Source organism: Anser anser, assembly GCF_964211835.1.
Source record: "Anser anser genome assembly, chromosome: 2".
NCBI classification, from domain to species: domain Eukaryota; kingdom Metazoa; phylum Chordata; class Aves; order Anseriformes; family Anatidae; genus Anser; species Anser anser.
The window spans coordinates 135459909-135486265 of NC_139721.1; the positions used below are offsets into that span (position 1 = coordinate 135459909).

Consider the following 26357-nt stretch of genomic DNA (forward strand, 5'->3'; position numbering starts at 1 on the left):
GTGGATGCAGTTTCCAATAATGCCTGGTTTTTTCCATGTTCTGAGGAAAGAAAAAGCTCATTATCAAATATGCTATTTTTAGCATATTTAACTATTTAGATTTTTTTTTTAGATATTCTTTCCTCCTTAGAATGTAATGTTTTTGGAAAAAATAGGTAAGACATGGCACACTGGTCATAAAGATAGATAGTTGACACTATTCTAGATGCAAATTTGGAACGATATTAAACTTTAATCTCATTCTATGGGGTTTCATACATAGTTTCCAAAACAAATAAATGAACCACTGCTTTTGTGTCTCCCCCCCCACACGTTTGTTTTTTAACTATAATTTTTATTTAAATAAGACACAGGAACTTCTATACCAAAAAAATACAAAACAAAAGCCACACACTTCCTTGTGTAAAGCAATATTGTGTGATAACTTGAATACTGTTCAGCACAGTGGCTAGAAATAACAGTACAACTATGTACAAAACTTTAAACAATATTTGACAAATTTCTACAGCTGGATGTAGAATACAATTGAGATAAACAACTGCTGGGAAATTTACATGGCAAAGCATTAGCTTTAACACATTTGGTTCAAAACCTTCAAATCTGCTAAGAACAAATGTGCAATTTAATTAATATTTAGTTTCTCATGGAAAAAAATAAAAAGAACACGTAATGGCATTGCAATTATTGTACAGAGTTCATCACTGATCTAAAAACTCATCATCGTATCCCCTGGTAACCTAACACCAACAACTGAGACTACGATTGAGCATAAGGTCATCATACTGCAATGTTAATCTAGAAGGAAAAATATTAAAAGGAATTGATACTTACATCATGAGTATTTTCTCCCCTTTATCTTCAATCTATAAAATATAGTGTTTTCACCTAGGCCTGAGATTAGTAGGGTTTAAAAGATGGCTGTTGTGTTTCAAGCAGGTTTTTCACATGAAAATGGTTAGAGACAGACCTCTCTCTCCTTATGTTTTCTGCAAGGGGAGCCAAAAAAAGTGACTTTTATAGGCTGCAAATTCCACCTTGTAAGATAGCATTAACAAAACCTCTGTAATAAAAAGGAAACCATGCATTATCTCCAAAGAAAGCATGTATTTAGTGAGCACTTATTGGTGGTTCACTCTCACCCCCTCCAATCTCACCTTCAAAAGAGGAAAAAAAAGAATAATGGAGCAAGTTTAAATGCTTGGTAGCTGCAGGCTACTAATCTCCTCAATTCCTGGAAAAGGTGAGCCTTATTCTCTTAGGAGCAGACAGCATAAATGTAGTTCCACTGAGCTGAAAGCAATGGAGCAAGAACATCAAGTTTATTTTGCCTTTGGGGTCCTCTTTGTATCACAGGAAATTATCTCTGAAAGCAGTGCTCTTGTTCTAGTACAACAGAAGAGCACTACTAAACTGTTCTTGCCATGTACTATTTTGAGAAAGCGTCCAGCCTGCAAAACCAGGATTATTTCACCAGGATTTTTTTATTCATACTTGAGGGGAGAAAAACACACTTTTACACACACAACTTAAGTAAGCAAAAGTTATGGGAGAAGCTTTGATTACGTAACACAAACTTAAAACTATTGTTTTCCCCACCCCTCTTAAAACACCCACTTGCTACTTTTGGACTTCAATCCAAACACAATTACTCACTATATAAATAAAATGCTGCTCATCTAACACTGCTTGACAAAAATCTGAAAACCTAGTTCCAACCAGCAAATGAATGAACATTTCCAAAAGAGAAACTAAACATTAATTTGACTTTTAGACGGTAACAGTAGCATTTCACATCCTTAACTGCCAACAAAAACATGAGAGGAAATCCCCATCGCCCCCCTGTGAAACCTGAAAGAATTTCTATCCTTGAACAAAAACATTCTTGTCTTTCAAAATCCTCTCACACATAATGTGGAATGTTTCTCATGTACAGCCTAGTACTGAACACTTTATTTGCAACAGTTTAACAGTCATTAACTGAGCAACACCTGAAACCTTTAAATGCCACATTTTACATATATTGAAATGACGGTAAATGCAACAGTTGTTTTTACTTGTAAGCACATGACAAAGTGATATACATCACAGATTTGCTGGTTCTCCTCATGTTCACCCATGTCCAGGGTCATCATTCACCTGGAGCTGAATGCACTTATTCCAAGAAAGTGGAATGTAATGAGGAAATATTAATGCATAAAATAAGGAAAGGCAAAAGAGTGATGTTCCCTCTTTAGCTTTGTAGCTGTAAAATATTTTATATCCCAATATGATATACATTCCAAGTTACCTGAGTTTACACTTCGAGAGAAGTACCTGAAGCTAGGCCATAGGGTGGGCACTGTGCAACTGTTGTGGCCATTTTTTTTTTTGCATTGTGTGTATTACAGAAGTTAGAAACAAACACCTGGATCAATTGTAAACATAATCCTGAAGTACAGTATTTTCCATAGGACACAACACAGCAAGACATTTTCTATTCAGACAGGCAACTTTTTTTTATATATATAGAGCTTATTTATACTGTAGAATTTGAAACAGAACACAGGACACAGTACTAATCTGGTCAAACATACTATGAAATGCATAGTCTCCACTTAAAACGCTTAATGATATATGGATTTTGCAGGCATTACTGCTTTCTCACAAAAAATGCTGAATATGAATTCTGTCCCTGCCAAGAACAGCGTTGAGATATTTTTTCAAATGCTGCTAAGTATTCTGTTTTGTTCTGAAAGGTTGCCACCTCATGCAGACGTATCTGAACTGTTATCTCCTCAATCCTTGCTTTGGGGCAGAGGCCTGCTCCACCTTGGTCTAGATTAATGCGTAGCTCTGAGGAGAGGAATGCTCTTCAGTCTGAATTTCTTGCAAAAGCGGCTGCTGCTGCTGGGATGGTTGCTGTACCGAGACCTCTGTAGAGTCCATTGTGCTGGTGTCATCTGACAGAGATGAGAAAGAGACCCGAGACGAAAGCTGCTCAACAGTCAGGGTACTCAAAGCTGTGCTTTGACCGGAGTTAGGAGAGTTCTTCAGCGTCAGGTCTGAAGCTGGAAGTAGGGGGCCCAGAAGTTTTACAGGACAGAAAGCTGATCCGGTTGGGATGAAGTTAACCTTGTTTTTGTCAGGACATGAAAAGAGAGGGGTTGAGACAGGCTGACGAGACCTACAACAAGAAAAAAGATTATATACCTGGCCAACGAAGGTGGTTTTGTGTGTCACAAACTTTGTGGTTCTACAAGTTGCTAAAATGTGAATGACAAGGAATGGGATTAATTGGACAGAGGGGCAAACATCTTCCATATTGGTAGTCAGCTAACTGATCCACAGCATGAAAAATAGTGCCGTCACAAAAATGACTTGAACATTACTGGATAAACATGCAACTTCCAGCAAGAAAAAAAATCTGCACTACATATGCACATGAAAAAAATGCCACAGTAATTTAGAATGACACAAATCCTTCTTTAATAATAACACTGCAGCAACCACACACGTAGCCATGTTAAAGCCCTTTGAGAAACTCCATGAAATAGACCTCTCCTCTCCCACATTCTGTGATTTCTTTGGAGGCTTCCTCCACAACCCAACATTGCTCCTTCACCATCCAGCAGGCAATGAATGCTATTAAGAGCAAGAACTATCCCTTCCTTAATGCTTTCATCCACAGGAGCTACGCATGCAAGCTCAACAGCATGTGCTCAAATACTGCTGAGTCTAGGGAAAAAGACATGATATCCAAGAGTTTAATTTGACTTCTTGCTCAATAGTTTTGCTGTTGAGCAAAGTCTATGCCATTAAATATACCGCCTACCAACACTTCACATAGGTTTCACTCCATTTTGTGTGTTTTATACATATCAAAATGTAACCTATGTTTGAATTGATAAAAAATAAGGAGAGTTGTTGTTTTAAGCCACAAATATGTACAAAGTTCATAAAAATATATGGAAAGAGGTTTATAAATGCTTAGGAAATTAAATGTACCTTATCTTTTCTGCTTGGATTTTTGCTGCCTTTTATAAATGCACAAAAAGAGTTTAAGCATAAAAGACTCCATTTCTTCTTCAAACCAACGTGAACACTTCAACTTCTCTTCTGTATAAACTCTAAGAATAGTTTGCTCCTGAAAAACCCATCAGCTGGAATAGTTTATTCATCTGCAGTTGAATAGGCTCAGTAAACAGGTTTACTGCTTTGCAGATACCAGCTGATATAAAAGGCATTACTTACGACATTTCCTCAAAGACCTTCACTCGCTCACATCCCTCTGGGGGCTCTCGTTTGAACATGTAGCTGTTGTTTGGTTTGGGAGATGAGGCATACTTGGGCAACGGTGAGCTACTCCCACTGTCTGAAAATTTAAAGCAGTTATATTACTAGAGATTGAGAGTGCTTTTTAATTAAATTCGATTTCCAAACAAGATGCCTTTTTTCACAATTTAGCCACTATGCTGGTTTGCTTCTACCACAATGCTTCCTTTATTGCAGACTACTTCTAACACCCTTGTATAGCACATTTCTTCTGAATAAAAGTTTCAGTGCAGCAATAATCTATCACATAACAAACAACACATAACAGGAGAGTATTTTCATCCAGAACTCTGCAACTGGAACAAAGCAGAGCTGTGATCCTGGAAACAAACTCTTTATTATGTAATTCAAAAAACAAATGAACAAGGTAATATGCATAATACATGCAGAAGAATTATGAGTGGTAATGATAATATGCCTTCTCACTGTATAAACAAAGTTATTGAAAGCGTGTGTATACAGCATAAACAATTCTTCACGGGAACATTGACCTCAGTCTCATGAACAGCTCAGAATTTGCAAAGAAACAAAGCACATTTGTAATACAGGTACTGATATCTCATCATTACAATGTTCTACCTTATTGGGTTCACAATTTAGTTGTTTTAGTATCCAAAGTAAAAACTTTCATAATTCAATTCTCTCATCACTACTAACTATATGATCTAGGTATTCTTCATGACTCTAGCTGCCTGTGTATGTTTTACAGATGATTACTAGACACACTTCAAACTGAAGACACGAGCATCTAGGACACTCTAGGACACAAGACAGGCTCCACAGCAGGCAGACTTTGTTGTATTTCTTGGCAAATCTGAGATAAGACTCAACTCTGTTAGTGTCAGAAGAACAAAAGTTTGACAAACTAAGACCACAAAAGGGTTCACTTTAAACAGAAAGTGAACCACCCTTCCCTTCATCTTGAAAACAGAACATTCAATGCATTAAGGCAAAGTATGTACAAAAATAATTACAGAAACTTAGCTTTCTGCAGTGGCTTCTACATATTTAAAAAAGCAACAGCTATCTCAGGCTAATATTAGTAGCTCCATATTCTGTGCTTGGGTTTACAATTAAAATGAGTTGAAAAGGCAAGATTGGAAAGGAACCACCAACTTACAAGTAAATGTAACTTGGAGAGAGCTAACAGCTCCTGCTTTAGCTCCTTTCAAGTCTTTCCACCAGACTGGGGTACCCTAGCATTTTTATCTCAGATACCTTTGTTTATTCTGCTGCTGTTCACGTGTGCCTTTCTGGCAAGAGTGGAAAACCAACCAAAGCTTCAAGCATTATAATCCAGATTCACTGAAGCATTATAAGGTTTTATTTAAGAGCCTGTAAACAGTAACTACATAAACACTTGTATAAGCATGACTCAAATATAGAGGCTGATCATCAGAGGTTTATCATTAGAGGTTTTGAAATACCAGTGCTTCCTTTACCTTCCTTTACAAGACAAATCAACTCAAATGTCCCACATCCTTTTTTTTTTTTTTTTTACTACAAAAGGTATGAGAAAATGGTTGAAGTGGACCTCTGTAGTATATTGATTATTCTGCTCTTTCCTGCTGTATAGTGAACACAGACTTGTTATTTACAGAATTTTAGGTGTTAACTGTATGAAGGCAGAAAAAGCCTAGAGACAATAAAGATATTTGTCAAGCTGAGCACACGATGGTCTTTTGGAATCTATCCACTGTTGGCCCACACAGCTCACTGCAAACACAGAAATCATTAACAGAACCCAGACAGTTTGTTTCCTTTTTCTAATATTTAAATTTGAAGATCCAAGTTTCTATTTAAGAACTCTGAAATGTAAAATGAGCTACTGTTCATTACAGTGAATACTGGAAAACTGTGGAAGTACATCCAAGGAAAGAATCAAACTGCATTCAAAGTTAAGTCAGTTCTTGGAAGATTCAGTGTGTTGTCTAGCCAGTACAGTTTTCAATAATGTTTTTGGTTTATTTAGCCCTGTTTGGCTGAAACTTTCTATACAGGACAGCTGTTAAACATGGAAAAAATATACAATATAATTTAACTCATCTGTTCCTCCCTTTGCCTCCCTGAGCTTCTAAAGCTTACTGAATTCTTAGCTTTTAATTTCGACCAAACACATCACACTAACATTTGATAAATACATGCGGTTACTAGGAGGCCAAAACATATAAGCTTAGTGTTAGCTCTACATGTACAGCAGCAGAGTTAGAATGGAAGGGTCCTGAGAAGAACAGATCATTAGCTGAAGAGATAAGAGGAAGTCTGAGGCTTAAGCCAGTCCATAGGTGTGTATCCTGTAAGGTCTTAAGTGCTGAACTGTAACATCATTAATCCTTAACGACACTGCGAATGCAATTCTCAAACAATTCTATTTACACATGGTTTTATTTTTTTACTTTCTCAGCAGCTGTAATGCACAAACTGTCATCTGCATCTTCCAGGCTCCCACCAGTAGGGTGTGCTCTGCTGGCATATTTCAACAAACTAATCAAATTTCATTATGATGACAATGATTGAAGATTAACAGATGTAACCTTTAAAGCAAGCTTTGTTACCATAACCATGCTGAAGACAATATGGAGCCTTATTATACAAAATTTCTGAATATAAGTATTTAAAATGGACAGGTTATTATCTAGAAAATGTTTAAGATTGCAAACACTAAATATTTTAACCAAAATATTTAACACCACAACTTTAGCTTGCATATATTATAATAACAAAAAAGAAAGATTAAGAGAACCCGTGGAACAATTTATTTTGAGTGACACAAATGAAACAAGGAACTGTCAGTGAACCTTGGGATTTGGTCTGATAGGTTCAAAAGGATTTTCCAGCTCAAAAATGGCTTTTTTTTTTTTTTAAAGACTGCCCAAAGACTTCTCATACAATTTTCATTTTAAAAACTATGAATCAGATGCCCAGAAGTTAAAAAAAATATCTCCAGTCCAAAAGATAGCATCTTCATGAGCACATTGCTTGTTACAGCCCGCTAGCAATAGCAGGTATACACAATCCTACGCAGAAGCACCTAAATCAAAATCCCTGAAAAACAGGTTACACTATTCTCATACAAAAAAAATCATTTCATCTTGTATGTTAGGATGGCTTTGAACTTCACCTCTGTCACAGTTACTAAGTATGCTACATGGCACTCTAAAATTTTAGTCTCAAGGAGCAGAGTACCATAAAACAGATCTACTGAAACTGGTAGCTTTAATGCGGCAAGGCATTACACTTACCTTGCAGTAGGCTGATATTCAAAAACAAAATCATAAAAGTCAAGTGCCATGAAAATACCTTCCCACCCTTCCTTCTCTGCTCGATTTATACTATTTAGTACCACTACTCTTATTTGGACCAGGGTTGTGATCCTTTTCTGAAATTTAGCATTCACATTCCTTTGAAAAATTCAATAGATTTAGCAGATCCTTGCAGAAAAGTAAACCAAACAGCTGATACAGTCCAAAGAGCAGCTGTGAGGGCCTCAGGCCAAAGCACAGCTTTGCACAAGAAATAAAAGATGCTTTAGAAATGTAAAGCAGTGCTGTGTCTGTACGAGTGCTGGCTCCTTGCACTGCTTATGTGTCTCAAACTACTAACCTTCATTTCCTATTCAGAAACACTCAGGAGCATTTATAAAACTGGTAATTTTAATGGTAAATCTAAGTTATTCCAGTAGAAAAGGAACATAAAACTCCAACTTGAGAAAAGTAACAGAAAACATTGGGTTTAAAATGTCTACGCTCGGTTATATGTAGAAATACATTTTTCAAAACTTGAAAGGTCTTGTAGAAAACTTACAGAAGTTGTATTCCAGCATCACTTTAAAATGAATGTGCAAAAAAATTGAGTTTTTAAAAAAGTAGTTCACATCAGTAACAGATGTTAAGAAACTTTCTCTCAAATTTCACAATTTCTTTATAATTTCTACCTATACTCTTCATTTATAATTTGATAATTTATGTCTGTCATTTGTATTTTATTCTATTTTGATAACATTCCTATTCAGAACCACCAGCCTGTGTGATCTCAATGATCTGAGCGTAAATGGCACCTATCTGGTTACCAATGCACTTTTACCACCTCTGAACAAGTTACATTTTCTTGAGAAATTGCTACATGTTTTTCTAGTTTCTATCTTGCCCATAAAGAACAAAGTTGCAATGAGCAACTCAAGATTTTATTTTTCATGAATGTGGTATCTTAAATCTTTAATTTAAAAATGCAATTATGTAAAAGTCTACAAAACTGCTCGTTTATCACAATCACCTATATACCACTACTAAAACAGCCTTTTAATACAAACCTAACATTAAAGCCAGTCTCAAGATCGAAACCCACAAATATCTTCTCCTTGTGAAGTTCAACAATAAATTTTACTCCAATGAGCTGTTCAGAACATCCTAGATGGAAGATAAAACCCTTGAAAATCATTAAGTTAAATGCAATATTTCAAACTGTCTTTACTTCCTACTACCAATAAAAATCACCAAAAGTTTCCAGTTACTGTGATAACGAAATTAAGTACTAACTGTAAAAGGAATGATTCTTTCCATTTCCTTGCTTTTTAGCATACATGTTTTCAGAACATATACGAACAAATTACCTGTCAAGACATTTCCTTGTCTGCCAGTACTTTAGTGGATATCTATATCGTGATTCAGTCTTGACAAATTGCAACTCACACAAATACTCTAAGAAAAGAAAGTAGTATGTGGTGGGGGGAGATGATATCCATGTTATTTTTGGAACATGGCCACCTATTATGCTGTGCTAAGACTTTTACTTTCATGTGGTTAACTTACACACACACACCCCCAGTGCAGGATTTGGGCTGGTGGATTTGCTTTCTACTATTTACTTTTAAATCTAAGAGAGGAAAGCAATACTTTTCGGAAACAAAGAAAAAGTGTATTTTCTCCTGCCCCAATCTTATTGCTTTTAGATCACATAGAATTAAAATTACTTGAAGAATGATTAAAACAGAATATTTACAAGTAAAGCTTCAATCTTACTCATAACATCAAAACACTGCTGCCTTTAGCTCATTAGGAAATCTTTGCCAAATCAAAATCTTAGTTTTCATCTCATGTGAAATATACTCTTAGCTTCCACATTTCTTCCAAATGCATCCCTCCAAACAGAGGGCCATATTTGTAGTTGATAAAAGATTCAAGTCCAGCCAACCAGAAGCCCAGTCATTTCATTAGTAAACAGAATTGTCCAAAATCAGTCTTTTCACACTAGTGCTTCTATTTTCATACTGTGTCCTGCCTGTAAATTAACCCTTAATTACTGGAACTCCAATTTACTCCCTCTACAATACTAAACTACTTTCTACAGACTTAGAAAAAATGCAGAATATTGACATATAAACACAAATTATTCAGAAATTTTGGGTTATGACAGATAATCACTCTCCATCAGATTATTCAAACTCGTATTCGAGTTCTTCACCAAATAGCTTCAAGTGGGATGAGTTCAGAAGCAGAGTACTTTTAAAGCAGTCCAAAAATTCATCACTGTTTTGATCAGCAAGTAACTCACCCATGATGAGCATACATCACAATCCTACATACACAAACCTTCTTGAAACCTTTTTTAAACAGAAGCATGTTACAGTCTGAATTCTTCACATTAGAATCTTCATAAATAGTTAAGGCTGTTTGCTGTGCTCCTCTGACATATTTATGGAAGATGTTTGTGAAGTTTCACAAACAAGAGGGAAAAAGATATGTAAACAAACAAAACCAATTTTAAGATAAATCTTCAGTCCCTCCACAACAATCAAACAAAACAAAAACTGATGTAATGAGTAAAATGAAGGTAGTTGTAAAAGCAGGACATCACATGCCTCCCATAGGTAAAGGCAGGCCATTCTACTCTCACCTTTATCACGGTCATAGAGTAAGTCTTCTGTTGAGCAAGGACTCCCATCCTGAGATTCAGGAGGGCAAAAGGGAGAGACACATGGTGAATGACTGCTGCAGCTGCTGCTGCGCTCCTGGACAGATGGAGTCTGAGTGTCAATGCTTCGTGTACTACTACTACGATAGTGAGCAGGTAACGGGGCCCTTCGACCATCGGGAATATCCAAAGGCTGCAAGAAAAACAAGCAATTCAGGTTATAGGGAAAAGATCCAACTCCCAAGCAACGTCAGCCTGCAGCACTCACAGCTGAAGCAACAAGACAAGGCCTTAAGAACAGCAAACAAGTCAGGTTTGAAAGAAATTTTATGCAAGAAAATAATGCAATGTAAAATGGACACAACTTACATAAATTATGCTCAATGCTGGGATAATATGCAGATGTTCCCAGCCAACTATGTCCTCTTACGTGAGGTTAACAATAGAATGCACTTCAACATTTATCTACACGCGCTAGTGTTTTTAGCATTTTTCTGATATTTTAGAAAGCAACTTGCATCACACACGCTCGACAAATAGACCTTGTACTTAATTGTACTTAGCAGTACAATTTTCAATACAGGTCACTTATTATAAAGCAAAAACAAAGTACCCTGATACCACATTTGGATAAAACAAAAAGCAGAAAACATCAAACACAACAGCATATTATTGCCATAACAAACTGAATTACTGTTACAAATTAAACTGTCCAAGTTTTGCTAGCAGGCAGTAATTCTCTAGCACGCCTGTACTTTTCATCCTTTACTTTTGTAGGCAACCTCTGATAAATTGAGAACTAAGCAGAAGACGTTCAAGCTTATATAAGGTTCACCAGCTTTGTTTTAAACCAAAAGCAGTGCCTGCTCACAGCAGTCTAGTTGGCACTGGCAAGAGAGATCTTGCGTCCTAGTCTGCAACATACTGCACAGACATGTTCATTGTAGTAAGTTGGTACACCCTAATTCTTGCTCCCTGTGGGAAAATTAGTTTTATCATGAAGATAGAACTACTTTAAAAACAACAAAAAAAATCAAATGAGAATGAGAGTTCTAGTTAAAAGTGAAGGGGTAAAAATGCCTCCAAGATTTAAAATAATGGTTTTATCTTCACTTCAGTGAGGACTGTATTCAAGCCATAGAGAACGGATTAAATGTTCTAGCTACAAGAATCCTTTTTCCTTTTCACGTCGAGTGAATATTTGTTTTCCTCTTCTCCATTCATGCCAAAATGAAACAGCCCATTCTAGAGCTTAAAATTCAACCCAAATATTTTACAAGAGTACATTGTCCAAGTATCACATTCTCCTCTCTTCAGCAATAGTCTGTCCAGAAAACCACCACATACTACACAAAGAGGCAGACACAGTAAAGTCAGAGGAGCCTTTCCTTCTTATGAGCCTTCCAGTTAACAGCATTTCACATTTCATTTAAAAGCAAAGTAACACACTATAAAGAGAACATTACAGTTGCTACATCAAGTGCTCGGAAGTTTGGACACGGCTGCGTAGTCTGTTCCAACAGTTCAGCTCACATTGCATATGCGTTACAACATGACTATGTGTTGCTCTTCCCATCACCCCCAACAGGCCATGACTCATTCAATGCAGAAGATAGACCTAAAGCATTTTATCATTTGTTACACAGAAGAGAGGCAGAAAACAAGACTGAAGCTGTAGAAAGGAAACAGTCTGGTAATTAACATAACCAAAAGGTAACTGCCATGCAGAACAGCATTCTATCTCTGTCTCCCACAAAAATTTTGAGATGTCAGGAAGTCATCTGAAGCTACCCTTCTCTTTTATGGCATCTTTTCTGGAAGCCCAGTCTGTATAGGACCAGGTCTGCAAAAGTCTTCATTCACAGATGCAGAAGGAAACCACGGGAGCTGCACTTTAAAGTCTTAAAATGATACGCAGTACCCTGAGTTACCTGAAGAATCACATTATAGAAGCCTGATAGATTTGTGTTTCTCCATCCATGAAGTGCAGATATCATCTTTCTTCTCACACAGGTGAGATAAAAAGAGAACAACATTTCAGAAACACTCCTATTACATAGAAGCAAAAACCCAAGAACAAATTCATATTTCTGACTTCAAAGCAAGGTTTAATAGTGATCATTAGGACACACATCTAACAGGGAGAAAAAAACATTGAACAGCTACTCATTAAGTGCACACACTATACGTAACAGGTAAAGCAAGGATTCCAGGCAGGAAAAAAACAGTAAGCACATAATTAAGGACTTCAGTATAACACAGATGTTCTTCCACACCTGTAGAAACAGTATAGTCTTATGTAGTCAGGAAGTATATCCCAAGTCACTTACTTCAGCCTCCACTGAATTAGAACTTAAGGTATAGAAAGTCATCTATATTTTCAAGTATGCCTCTAGAAATACACACAAGTGGAAAAAGCTAAATATTTATCACTCTTTCCAAGTAGAATAACTTTTAACATGTAGAAAGCACCTGCAAGTATTTCAGATTATCGTGCTTCTGTATATTTCTTCCCCTTCATACTGAATCCAGGTTTTGACGAGAGCAAAACCCTTCATGAAAATATCAGCTAGATACTATTCCACTTTTTAAAACTTATGAATCAAACCTGATCAACATAAAAAATACTGAAGTTACTTTCCATGAGTCATGCCTAAACTATTCTAAAAACTGAAGCTCTCACAACATTAAAGCACAAGAAATAGAGTAGCTAATTCAGTACAGCTGCTATTAGTTTTCATAATGCTCAATGCATGGAAAATAACTGGAAATTACTGCATTCTGTATACTGTTTTTTTTTGCAAGAGTCCAGTCATGTACTAACTTTATGCCAAATGCATTCCGACAAGACACCAGTCAACCACTATGGGACAGTATGTTCTTGGACATCACTATATACTACCCTCGTAACTCCCTGCAAAGGTATGGAAACTGTCGATTTGACAACAGCAAGCATTTCTTAATACACTGTTAAAAATCACTTTTTTCTTTCCAGCAGCAATATTTCTGCTTGAAAAATTTAAAGCCACCCTCCATAGTAGCATCAGGAATGCTACTATGATATAATATACCAGTGGGAGCCTTAAAAATAATCTGTTCTTCACAAGCCTTTCATCTATTTGGGAGGCAACTTCTTCAGAGCAGAGTATTCTATGCTTCTGATATAGAAATTATTCTCTAAACTGGAACAAAGGGAGAAATGGGAAAGTGGTTCTGCCTTCTAGCGTAAATGCAGTCAGTGCATTAGACAAGGTGCAAATGCAAAAGAGACATCACATATCTTGAAGAGACTGCTCCTGGCAAGGAACACGTGGAGACAGGAGAAAAGACCTTTCAGATGAAGGATATGAAGATTAAGGTAAAGATCCTCTGCACCTGCTCAAATTAGAGAAACAATCACTTTATTACAGGACCGAGCTTTCTGATAGGTATATAAAAAGCATTTCACTACCTACTTCCAGAGGCATTAGAGATTAAGCAAGAAACACATGAATCAGTTTAACATTTATGGCATGACATTTGGTCAGAACTGCTTCATTTCTAATTTCTTTTGTATATTTGAAAGATAGGTCAGGTAATATTTTTCCTAATAAGAGACCTATGAACATGTACGCCTCCAACCGCAGGGCATGTTTCACTAGTTTCACAATGTATTCTGTAACAGGGAGCTTCTAAATACAACAAGTTCATCATCTTACTGTTCCGAAGTCTCCAACATTTGCATTGTGGAATCACCATAGAACAAAGAATAAAAACCAGTCACAACTACACAAGAAAGCTGATTCCCTCTTACAATTTGTAGTGGGACACAACTGCAATTTCCTGGAAAGCTAGTCACTAAATTATAAAGCAGGAAGGAAAATATATCCCAGATCTTTGAATAAATGCATTAGAAGATGAAATAACATTTATTAGTAAACCTGAGGAGAAAGATGCTATTAAAAAGGGACTAAAAAAATGTCGGCTCTAACTCTGTTTTTATGAAAGAAAAATGAAAATGCCTGCAGCTAACTAAGCAAGCGGGATGATCTGAAAAAATATATACATATATGGCCAAACTGAAAAGGAAGAAATGCTTGGAATGTTTTGACCATGTATTACTAAACTTCATAGTCAATTAGATTATTAAAAGAAAAAGCTAATGACATTACTGCATCATCCATTACCTTTGTGAAGCACAAAAACAACATGGCTAGTCTCTCTACAATTACCCTTCTAGAAGTAAAATTATTTTTATCACTAAAAGACTGTAGGAAAAAAGGCAAAGAAGTTTCCAAAGAATTAATATAACTAAGTCAGCAAAAGATATGACAGAATATATTCCAGATCAATTTATACTTTTTTATGAAGTAGGATGACAAAAATTGAAGTCAGCAAAAAGGAAGACAAAGTATGGAACATCATACCCTACAAAATAAAAAAAATCTAAAAATAAATGAAATCAATTTGTGTATCCAAAGACTAAGCAGGAAAGTGTGAACATGAAAGGAAAGTTTCACTATTTTCCAATTTTAACTAGGCCCTAAATTAAATAATTCAAGTAATGTCCATAAAACTAAGTTTACTTTAACCACAAGCTTATTTTTGTCCTATGCATCACCTAGTCCCATTTTGAGATGGTGAACTAAGAAACAGTTTGCTCCAAAATTCACACATTTATACTGAATAGATAAGTGAACAAAAAAAGTTCAAGAACACTAAACTAAAATTTTAAAAGTTAAGTTAAAAACAAAATGCATTTTAGTTTTGTTAAGTCCAAGTGTGTTTATTGAAAAGAAACGGAAGAAATCAGAAAGCTATTCATATACCATCTAAATCTGAATAAAACTTTAGATAAGGAACTGCATTTAAAAAATAAAGGTAATCATTCTTCTCTATGTTTTTAGTAAATTGTACCTCTTCCCACAAAAAAAGAATTATTTCCTGACATATTAAAATTAAGTTTTAAACATGCACTGATGAAACAGGAAGTAAGCTTGGAAACAGGTTAAAAGAAACCAGAAAAGGTCTAGATGCCCACCTATCTTAAAAACAAGCCTGTTAAAAAGTTTATCATTCCCACATCACCCAAAGCAACCAATTGCTTTTGATTGTTACACTTTTTAACAATAGAATGTTACAACTAGAAAGAATGGCAGAAAATTGAAAGAAAAACAAATTGTTTCATCAGCAGTGAAACTAATGAAGTTTGGTTGTCCTATGGTTTATCTTTTGTTCAGTAATTCCTAACCTTTAACCCAGCTGCCCCAACTCCCCCAGGCTAAAAAAGAAGCTAAATTGCTGCATTAGGAGAAAGTTCACCAGCAGTAAGATTTAGTAAATTACTCTTATTATGATCTTCCATAAGTAAGCAATGAAATCTAATAAGCTCAAAGACAGTGCTAGTAGTTCCTCTTTAGGTCCCACCAGAATAGATCTGACAGAAATTAACAGTTATATAACAGGAAACAGCCCTCTGCCCACATAGATGGACTTGACTTCAAGGGCAATGTTTAATTTATGACTTTCTTTTGTGCCTGAAGACTCTCCCCAACTAGATGTTTGGATGAAGGGTTCACTATTGCCTTGGTTGCGTAAACTGCTGAGCACCTCTGGCCTCAATCCAACAATGCACTTAAGTATGTGCTTAACTGTTTGGCTGGACCAGAGCCAGTACATTCAGTAACTTACGAGACAGTTCTGCATCCAAAGTAATAAGCTGTTAAAGCCCAAGGACAACATTTACGAAGATGATTTGTCTGATAAATAAATGAAACGTCCTCTAACCATAAGAGATAACTACCCTAGCCATAGCAACATCAGTAGTGGCACTATAATACACCTTTTTATACTCTGTTCGGAGATGGCAACAAGGTTTGATTTGGGCTTTTTGTTTTGGTTTCAGTTATTTCTTTTTTCCCCTTTATTCCCTGTTCCAACACAGACCCTTCTAACTGGGGTGAGACAGCTTTGGGAAAGGCAACCTAGCATAAAACATTTACTACTACAGTATTTTATTCTTAATAACAGAACACACCTAAGCCTCTGGAGAAGCCAAGAATATTCCAAAGCGTTTAAAGTTTACTGCCATAATAAAGAAATACAAATACCAGATTTTGGAATCTTAACCCTCTAATTAAAGTTTTATAGCTTGATTTGTGCACTGAATTGCTATTAGAGGACCATTCACAAGAAGAGAACCTACAATTTAGAGAAGATTAGAAAAAACAGCAGAGCAGTTGTTGATCCCACAGCAGAAAAGTTTCATTGGTTATTTAGGAAAGAGTGGCTGTAAAACTAAATATTTCACATTTTAAGTGTCATCTAAGCACTGCAATGCTCTTCAATGAGAATTCCAATGCTCCTTAGATTGTATGTATTTCCCATACAGAGATCTCCCACAACAGATCACAGTCTTTTAAGGAAGTAAAAACAGTTCACATTTGGTTTATGGAAGAAAAGTATTAAAACCAAAAAGCTGAGCAGAGCACAGGAAACTTAAGTCTTGCTTAAAAAACAAAACAAATAAATAGAAGCAAATAAATTAATCTCTGTCCCTACTTACTACTGTAGCCTAAAGTATCTAAGTTTTTGAGCACTTACATTTCTCACAAAAACTTTCAAGTTCTTCATAGGAAGGGCATCCTAAATAACCTGTGTTTAGCCAGAAGCCCGTTAAAAAACTGACAAAAAAGCAAACAACCCTAAAACATTTAAACGGTTTTCAAACAATGTCTTTGAAGAAAATTATTTGCAGTTTCAGCCATGAGGAAGTTTTCTCACGTGTTTATAGGTTACAAAGAAAAAACAACTATAAGCATATTAATATAAGCTTACCTTGGATACCTCTTCTTTTCCACTGTTTTCCTTAATGAATACTTTTTCCAGTTCAGGGCTTATTCCTTCTACATTACACGGCACACGTGAAACAGTTGATTTTGGCACTGAAATGTTTGACAGTGGCATAGGGACTGATCTGGAAATAGAAGCCTAGAAGGTAGAGAGCCACATGATTTGAGGTTGGAAAACGGAATAAAACAGAAGTCTGAGATCAGCACTAAAGAAGGTAAAGTAAGAAGCCATGTATTATTTGCCATGTAGATCATCTTTATCTGTCAAATTTAACTAAAAAAAATGCCTGCATGAATCAAAAGCCGCTAAAAACACCTCTACTTAAACTCAATATAGTTCTATAATAAAATCTACTTCATTACTTACCAGTAGGTAGGCAAGTATATGTACTTTTCAGATGTATAGACTACAGAATACACAATAGGGAGATGGGGTGCACACAGTGTGCTGCTGTGGATGATTTTAACTGTGATCCAAAAGGCATTTCCCAACATTCCTGAAGCTTAACCACTCAACTGGAATATTCACTTAATGCACTTCTATCCTCTTTTTGTTGGCTTTAGTGAATGAAAAATAAAGTATTCATTCTCAACCTCTAATTTCATTAGCTTCTAACATTTCAGAACTTTATGTCGAAAGTCTTAAAAGAAAATAATTGGAGTTTAAGAATCAAGCACCTAAAAAATGCAAGTATGGTTTTTGGAAAAAAACACGTTGGAATGGAGTTCTGTTACCAACAGAAGCCATTCTCAAGAAAGCATGTCTTTCACTGTCAACCCCAAAAGCTTTAGCTTAGCACCTACACTGATAGCCATCAGTGTTCACTTCCTAATATGCATTTTCCTCTCATCCACAGCAACATGGTAAGACAAAACGTAAAACATACCTGTGGACATCTCCAAGAGATTACTGAATTAATTGGCCTAGGGTGGGGGGATTCCCCCTTCCTCCCTTTTTTTTTGGAGGAGTTCATGCAAAATGAACGTAAAAAACCACTGCCTGCAGGATACCTTCCCACAGTGGTACCAGAACTGAACACTTCACTAGTCTTGTTACAGAACACCTTTCTGAGAAATCAAAAACGTTGCGTGAGTGAGTTCCAAGTGCTAAAGAATGTTACTGCAAAGTATACGCCTTAAGTGGATTTCAGCCTGTGATAAAGACTGTTTTTAGTACAAGTAGTGGCATTGATACCTGCAACAGCTTACTTTGAGATGTAAAGCAAAATACTTTCCTACACAAATGCAGTGAATCCTTCGTTATAGAGGCATAAAAGTTTCACGAAGAACATTAATTCCTTATACGTCTTCATCACAAGATCAGGTTTTAAACATGAGATTTTATGTAAACTGAATGAACATGAAAGGACTGGCCAACACAAAAGATCAGCCATCACAGCTTCTTTCTAAAACACTACTTATTTAAACAGGCCTGCAGAAAATCCGATGACAGAGCAAGCATTTAAGGAGATCAAACGGTGGCTTGTTAGTAACATGGAGACCAAGTTAAGGTTCCACTGTAGATGAAATTTAATCAGGATTCAAACGTCTGTACTGTCAAATGAGAAAAGATTAACTGCTTTCTACAAATGGCTTAAGGTTCACGAAGTTATTCACTGAACCTTGCCTGAGTTTTAAAATCCATTTGGTTTCGGTTTCACTGGCAGTTTGTGGTATCTAAAGGACAGACACTGTGTGAAGCATCCTCCATTGCACCCTGCTGAGAGTCTGGTTCATGCTCATGTAACTTGTCCATGTAATTTGCCAAAGCTATTCTTCACAGTGTCAGCACCTTTCTAATAGGAGATAGATTTTTTTTTTTAAACAACTTCATGATACACAAAAATGACCTGAAAACAAACGTTGGCCCGGCTAGTGTGAAAATGATCAGCTATATTAAGGTTTGCATAAATTCACAAATAATTTTGAAAAGTAGTTAAGTAATAAGAGAAAACAGAAGATGTCAGGCTAGGAGCCTGAGCTTTACCTATCAGAGAGATTAAGAGATTATGATGTCCTATTCCTGATTCACAAAGATGTGCTTCCTGATAACATTTGCTCAGGTATATAAGACCTGAGATAGGAAACAGAGGAAATAAGAAAGGAAAAAAAAAAGTAGTTGATATCAGACTTACTGCTGGGAAAGAGTTCTGTCATCGCATTGCCCATTGATATAGAACACAAGAATGGTCATCAACACAATCTGAACAGAAGAGTTTGCATCCTAAAACCTCAGTCTTGCATCCTCTCTGATTAAGTTTTTCCTGCAAGTCACAGTGTCTGGAACAGGAACAGGCTAACAATGATGGCAATTTTTCCATTTAATAAGATGGAAATTCTCAACATAAGCTGTAACATACCAACGTTGTTCTGCCACAAGTAAGCCACCGCTACCACAAAGGAGTATGTGAAGGCTCTCATCATGGAAGACAGAATGCTGTATTGACAGTGATTCTAAAGTACCATAACAACCAAAAGGTTGTTATAGACGACCTTTGTCTTAGACAAAGCCATGAAGAAAAAGGTTTGTATCCTGTAGCATGAGAGATGATGACCAGTCCTCTAATTCCAGGCATGTGGTTAATTATGGCTAGCACCACCTTGATTTCAGCTAGGTTTATATTTGAGGTGAATTATCTTTTTATAAAGCAGACAAAACACAATATTGTTTTACTCAATTTCATAGGGACACTCTGATCTGGCCTCTCTGGCCAGGAAATGACCAATAAGCAAAGTATCACAAAAACTCCTGAAACAGGACAAGAAAATGAGGTCTTCCCTCAAATATCTGATGATGCAACACTACTGTCTTTTACTGATGAATATATAGTAGGGTGAATTACAAGCCTCTGCGTAACTAACCAATTAGTTTCAGAGAAGCAGAAAACTAGGCTCTGTAATCTCAATGCAAATACTGTCTAACGGGTCCCATTCGAAGTTCTGCCTGCTGCTCAAAGACTTATCAATTATTGGGCTTCCAATCCAGTCCACTTACTTTTAGTGCATTTTGTTTATTTATAAAACAAGCTTAGATGAAGCTGTGTCGTAAAACCAATAAGAAAATACCCTCCAGAGGAACACAGACTTTTGAAAGTATACCACAAAAATTAGTCTTGGAAGCAAGTATGCATTCGTGGAAAGACAGCCTTATCTGGCCATGCTTAAAATTTTTACAGCATCTTAATATATTTTAGTAGCTATCTTGCTGCAACCCCTCAATTTTTTTTTTTATTATATTAACGGCTATCAGATAAAATTCAGTGTAGGTGCAATGGTAGCAGGGTGTTAAAGCATTTCAATGTACCACGTAAGAAACCAAACAGGAGAAAGATGGGAAGAAACAGCAGACTATTCACCCAACACAGATAAGATAGGAGGCTGTTAATATAAGCAACTATCTGCTTACCTGAGTCTGACTGATTGCTATGTGGTTGCCATGGAGAGGTGACTGACGTTCTTTGTCTTTACTGTGACGACTACTCTGCTTACTGCGCTGAAGCTGCTGCCTCAGTTTGGCAATCTGCTGGAAAGAAGTTCAGGTGAAGTGATAATGAGTTATCAAATTGATATCTGCTCATTTCTTCCTTTATGAAGTGAATCACAGACATCTTTAAGTCCTCTTTAAAGAATTATACATGCACATTGGATTTTCTTCCCTCTAAGCATAACCATTCTGTTATGGTTATCTTCTGCCTCTAGACACTTTCTGCAAAGTATCTGCCGCCCTATTTACAGACCTGAACATGTCAGCAGGCTTAGCTTACTACTAAACTTCCTCACTTACAAACAAGCACTGTAATAACTGATGCAAACAAAAGTAGTCCTCCTGACAATTTGTAACAATTTCTAGACTGTAATTGGCTTAAACTGAGGGACTGCAAAGCCTATAGCTTAATTTGTTTTACCTTAAGCCAAACCAAAGTTTTCCAATAATTCAACTGAAAAATAAAAGAGCCTCTACAAACAAAATCAATCAGTATGTATTGCTCCATCTTGGAGAACTTATTTAATACATTTAACAGTATTTCCCCACAGGCTACATTACCACAGATTCCGATTCATTCAGGCAGACAAAATTATCTTTTCTACTGTCTGCTGTAAAGATGGGTAATCAAATGATACATATTTTAAAGGTCAAATGCAACTACAGTCATTATTCATTTGACATGTTCCTTAACAGAAGCTAAAGAATTTCATTCATGAATTCCTCCATTTATTTAATCCTCCTGAATAGTTTCTACATGAAAGAGTATTTACCCTCTATAAGCGTTGCCTGAGAAGTTCATACCACATGCAAATTTATACAACAGGTAGAGATACTTCTTTAAAACTGCCTTCCCCCCCCCTTTGCGCTCACGTCTCACTATCTTTCATGATCAGCATGCTAGTATATAAGGTAAAGCATGCATGGCCCTATTTCATTTTTAACTCAGCTATAGATAAAAAATTTAAAAACCTGAAGTGCAAATAAGGAGATCTGAATTCACACAGAAATCATGTTTCAAAGAACTTCATCAGCTGGAAGTATCCTCTTTTTGACTGACAGACTACAAGCACATTCACTCTGTGGTCAACTCCAAGTAGCTAAATACATCACTATTGCCCTTTCAAAGCAGCTTTGTGGTAGAGCAACACTTCACTCTTCACAGTGTCAGCAATGACAGTGCTTGGTGAAGGTTTCAATGGAGCCTTGCTCCAGGCTTTGCAATTTTCTTGGTATTTCTAATATCACTCACAAAAGACAGATCCATTTTTAATGCTTCATATCAAGTCTTGCCACACCTCATTATCCACATTCAGAGAACTGCTACTCAGAAATGGTTGACTACTCTTAATCTTCAATGACAGACAAACAGTTTAGATTTCCAAAAGGGTCTGTGTCGAATACACACAGAAAGATATAGCCCTAGCACGACCAAGTTTCTAACACAGACAGGCTAGATTTAGAGAACAAGACTAATCTCTTGATGAAAGGTGCCACTTGGGCACCATGATAGAAGAAACTTCAAAGGAGTTTGAAGAGATACTTCACCCTCTACGAAAAATATTTGTCCAGAACTTCCCCATTCTGCCTGTAAGAGTAATGGAAGTTAGGAAACTCAGCTCAGAGAGATGAAGCAGCAAGAAAGTAACCAGTTCGATAAGGGAATGTGAAAATAAATCTATGATGGTTTACATCTAGAATGCTGAAGAAGGTGAAGAATAGGGAAATTATCTTCTTTAAAAGTAAGAATGAGAAAAAAAAGAGGTCCAGACTAGAAGACAGCTGTGGACTGAAATGGATAGCTACAAGAATAACCAAAAAGCAAAGACACTAGAGGCAAGGAGAGTACTTTATATAATCTTTCATTTCTGCTGCCTGATCCTGTGGGCTTCCTTCTGTTTAAAAAGTTAATTACCCTATTTTTTATTTAAATGAAATCTAGCTTTCTGAGCTTTCCTCAGGACCATGCTATAAAAAAGATCTATACAAATCCACATCAGAGCTCTGACTCAGATTTTTGATACAAGCAGCTTGCAAATCTTTAAGAGAACATAGCCTCTCACTATAATATTTGGACAGTGAGAGAGGCTATATTGGGCCAATACACCTCTAGACTGTCCAAAATCTTGATGCTGTGATGCCCCCCATCTGTCAGGGCCCTGAACATCCTTATCTGTGGTGGAGCCCATACCCACACACAGCAGTCGAGGTGGGGCCGCACCACGCTCAGTGCAGCAGGAGGGAGGATCACCTCTGCTGGCCAGCTGGCTGTGCTGTGCTCAGGGCACCCCAAAATGGGGTTTGCCCTCCTGGCTGCCAGGGCACGCTGCTGGCTCGCGCTGCGCCTGCTGCCACCGGCACCCCCAGGTCCCTTTCTGCTGAGCTGCTCCCCAGCCACTCGCCGCCCAGCCTGGGCCTGGCCCTGGCATCGCTCCGTCCCAGCTGCAGCACCCGGCATTTGCCCTTGTTGAGTTCCGTGCCACCGATGACTGCCCAGTGCTCCAATCTATCTAAATCCCTCTGTAAGGCCTCTCTTCCCTTCAGGGAAGTAAACAGCACCTCCCAGATGATTGGTACTGGGTAGAACCGGGTAGAACCTGCACTTGAAGATGCATCTACTACACTGGTGTAAACACACCCTGACAGTGAACTTCATTCAGGGCAGCTGACAGTGCCAGAGTATACCAGAAGCACAAAAAACACTCAACTCTTCCTGTTCTGAGAGCAGAGATGACCAATATGGTGAGAAAGATTAGGCAGAAAGAGAATAGAGTGCTATGCTGGGGGGAAAAAAAAAAAGGAACAGCAGTGAAACACTCCATCTTAACAGGGCAGATACAAAGAACTGAAAGGGTCTGGGGCACCATTTTCCTTACATTCCCAAGTAAGGAGCATGAAGGTGACCAACCCGTACACAACCTTAATAAAAGCACACATGTAAATCATCAATTAAAGATCTAACATGTATCGTTTAAAGCATCCAGTTGTTGAAGACATTAAAGCCTTAGCTTTGCACATGTGTACTTAGACCCAAAAAATGCGAACATGATTTTAGCGTACCAACTCAAATGCTCTCCCTTTCTACCACCTTGAGGGAGAAGGCACAGAAAATTCATTTCATGCATTATTTTCTTAAAAAATAGGTCTTAAAACGACATTTAGAGGATGCAGCCTATTTTTTTTTCCAAAGAGAAATCAAACTGGTGCTTTCACTGATGTGCAAAAAATCATTGCACAGAACACCAACAAAAAGAGACTACATATAGAAAGTAATACCTGCAAATTGCAGTAATGATAGTTAGAAGATCTTTACAAGATCTGTCCCAGAAAAAAAATAAACTGCCTTTTTATCAGTCATTATTCCCATTACAGAAGAAAGATTACTGACAGGCGTGCAGACTTTTTGTGAACATTTTCAAAATCTGAGCTCTAAGGACCTAAGCTTCCTTTTATTCCTCGGGGAATAAAAGCAACTTGAACCCTACCTCCAATGTTCAGACACTTAAAAATTACACTACTTTACAAGATGCAAGCATAAGCTGGTAAGTTTCAAAAGGCATTTTTAAATTCACATTTTGCAAATACTCTAGTGTGACTGTACTGGAGAGGGAGAACATAAACATATCTGTGCACTTTTCAGAAGAATTAAGAAAAGTTTCAGCCTTTTCTCTCCAGTGACCATTGCCTTCAATATTCTTGATGTATTGGAAAGACTTTTTTTCTTGACATACTTTAAAGTTATTTATACAAAAGAATCAAAAAAGATCGGTGCATGGGTTATTGTCATGCAGCCAATTATAAGATGACCACACATGCTGAACTGAAGCAAGGATTATTCAATAAAGTTAGGAAAAGTCTGTATTTTCTGCTTGCTTAGTATTTTTATAACGAGAAGTATATTTGCAATAAATACAAATCTTGTCTATATCACTTGTAATATGCATGTAATTTAATATAGCTAATGGCACAAATCTGATAAATAAGCAAATTCCATTTGCTCTTCACAGCATTGCAATAATCTGAGTATCCTGATAATTTTTCATTTGAAGAGACACAAACACAGTACAAATATGAAAGAACATGTCACATCTCACCACTCCTAATTGTTCATTAATATTTATCAGCTAATAGATTGTACTTCTACAAATCAAGTACACAATACAGTAACTTCCCATTGCTGAACAAGCCGCAAACTCATCATTAATGATAGAAAGCTTTAACTCATCTGTGAACCACTTGTTAAACAAGTTAACAAACAGGTCAAAGAGTAAAACAAGCATTAGAAATTCAACTTAAACCTTTGCATACAATCATTCAATGCATATATGAAAGCATATAAAAAGATCAATCCTTCAGATCTGATTCTCTTTTATTCCAAAGTCTTTTTCAAGTGTTCTGTTAAGACGAAAAAGGAGGACCCTTCCAACAGGAGTTTGCTGATGTCAGTGTAACAAATACAACATATAGAGGTATTTAAGGTAAGTGGAAATCAGATGTCTGAAATAGTAAAGTCTTAATATACTGAAAACTATTTGCCTCAGACCCTGCTTTTTTTCCAGCTGAGTGTAAAATCCAGGGTGAGGTATAACTAGAACAGTCTTCATTCAAATTCAACAGAATTTTAAACTATCTATTCAGGTTCAAAGAGGAAAAAATACCGGTGGTTCAAACCTCTATTTTCTGATCAGAGTTGTTGTATTTGACACAATCTTCACCTCTCACTCAAGAGGTATATCTATTAAAATAATTTTAAAGAAGCCTGGCATTAGCTTACAAGAAGTTATATTCAAGACTTAGTTAAAAAAAGCAGTAGATCCCCCTCAGAATCAAGAAAGGCTTCTTGTTAGGAAGTGATAAGAAACGTACACATTTTTAGGGTTTATAAATTTGAATATTTGTAGAAGAGTTTCCTGTTGTGGTAAAATACATTTGATTGAAATAGTTCTCAAACCAATAATAAAGCCTTTTTTTAAATTTGAAGGACATCCAATCTTTTTATCACAATTAATTAAAGCCACATATACAAATATTTGGTTAGTTTACCGTATCAAAACAATGAAAAAATGCTAGAAATCATTCCATTAGTTGTTGGAACAAGAAAACACGAATCTAAACTGAGACAAACCAAGGAAACTGTAAATAGCTATCTGCTTATTTACCGTCAAATGCTTAGGGAAAACAATCCTAAATGTTGAGCAGAAGTACTGTTACCTAATGTTACTCGTAACAAATGCAGTTGTCCAGTAAAGGTGATAGTTTTATTTCTATTATTTAAGCTCTTACTTACAGGTACCTACAGCTTTGTCAATTTTTTGACTTCTTCCAATGCTCTATTCAGCTCTCCTATCACCTTCCCATCAGAAATTTCAGCACAAGTATTAAAGTTGTTTTAAGACTGAGATTAAAGTGAAGGGGAGAAAAATAATTTTATCTATGCTAAGACACATTAGCATAGTTTTCAGATGTTCAATGCCTTGGAAGGAAAAGACAAACATTTGATTGGGAGTCCTTTATGTTGGGAATGCACCTATTTCCCTGGAAAAGCCTTTAAGTCTGGTTAAGTTTTAGCAAAATTTCAGTTTGCATTTGTTTATGAAAGATGTTTGGAACTGGCAGCTACATTTGCGAGTATCAGCAGCTTTTTCTACTGAGCTTTAGATTTGAACAGAACTGTCTCAGAGAATTTTTCCTTCCAGAAACCGCAGATTGCTGAGACACAAAGAAACTGAATGCACAAATACTATTGGTATTGATCAAACTCTTACCATCCACCACACAGGCATTAAGTAGCTCGGTGGAGGAAGGGGACAGGTTTGCATATC

The 26357-nt window shown here is 36.6% G+C and overlaps 1 protein-coding gene across 4 annotated transcripts in view; it reads right to left on the reverse strand.

The window, feature by feature from the left end:
- Positions 1-212: 212 nt before the first annotated feature.
- Positions 213-26357, reverse strand: part of GLCCI1 (glucocorticoid induced 1) — a gene marked incomplete at its 5' end in the record, with an annotated part of 55600 nt that continues 29455 nt past the window's right edge. The window contains 5 exons of one of the 4 annotated variants that reach the window (XM_083825154.1): positions 213-3163; positions 4231-4351; positions 10204-10414; positions 17038-17190; positions 20458-20571. In XM_083825154.1, the coding sequence (XP_083681280.1) occupies positions 2815-3163; positions 4231-4351; positions 10204-10414; positions 17038-17190; positions 20458-20571 (948 nt within the window). In that variant the 3' untranslated portion in view covers positions 213-2814. Of the gene's footprint in view, positions 3164-4230; positions 4352-10203; positions 10415-17037; positions 17191-20457; positions 20575-26357 lie in introns of all 4 variants that reach the window. The other 3 variants (XM_083825153.1, XM_083825156.1, XM_083825155.1) reach the window with 3 other exon arrangements.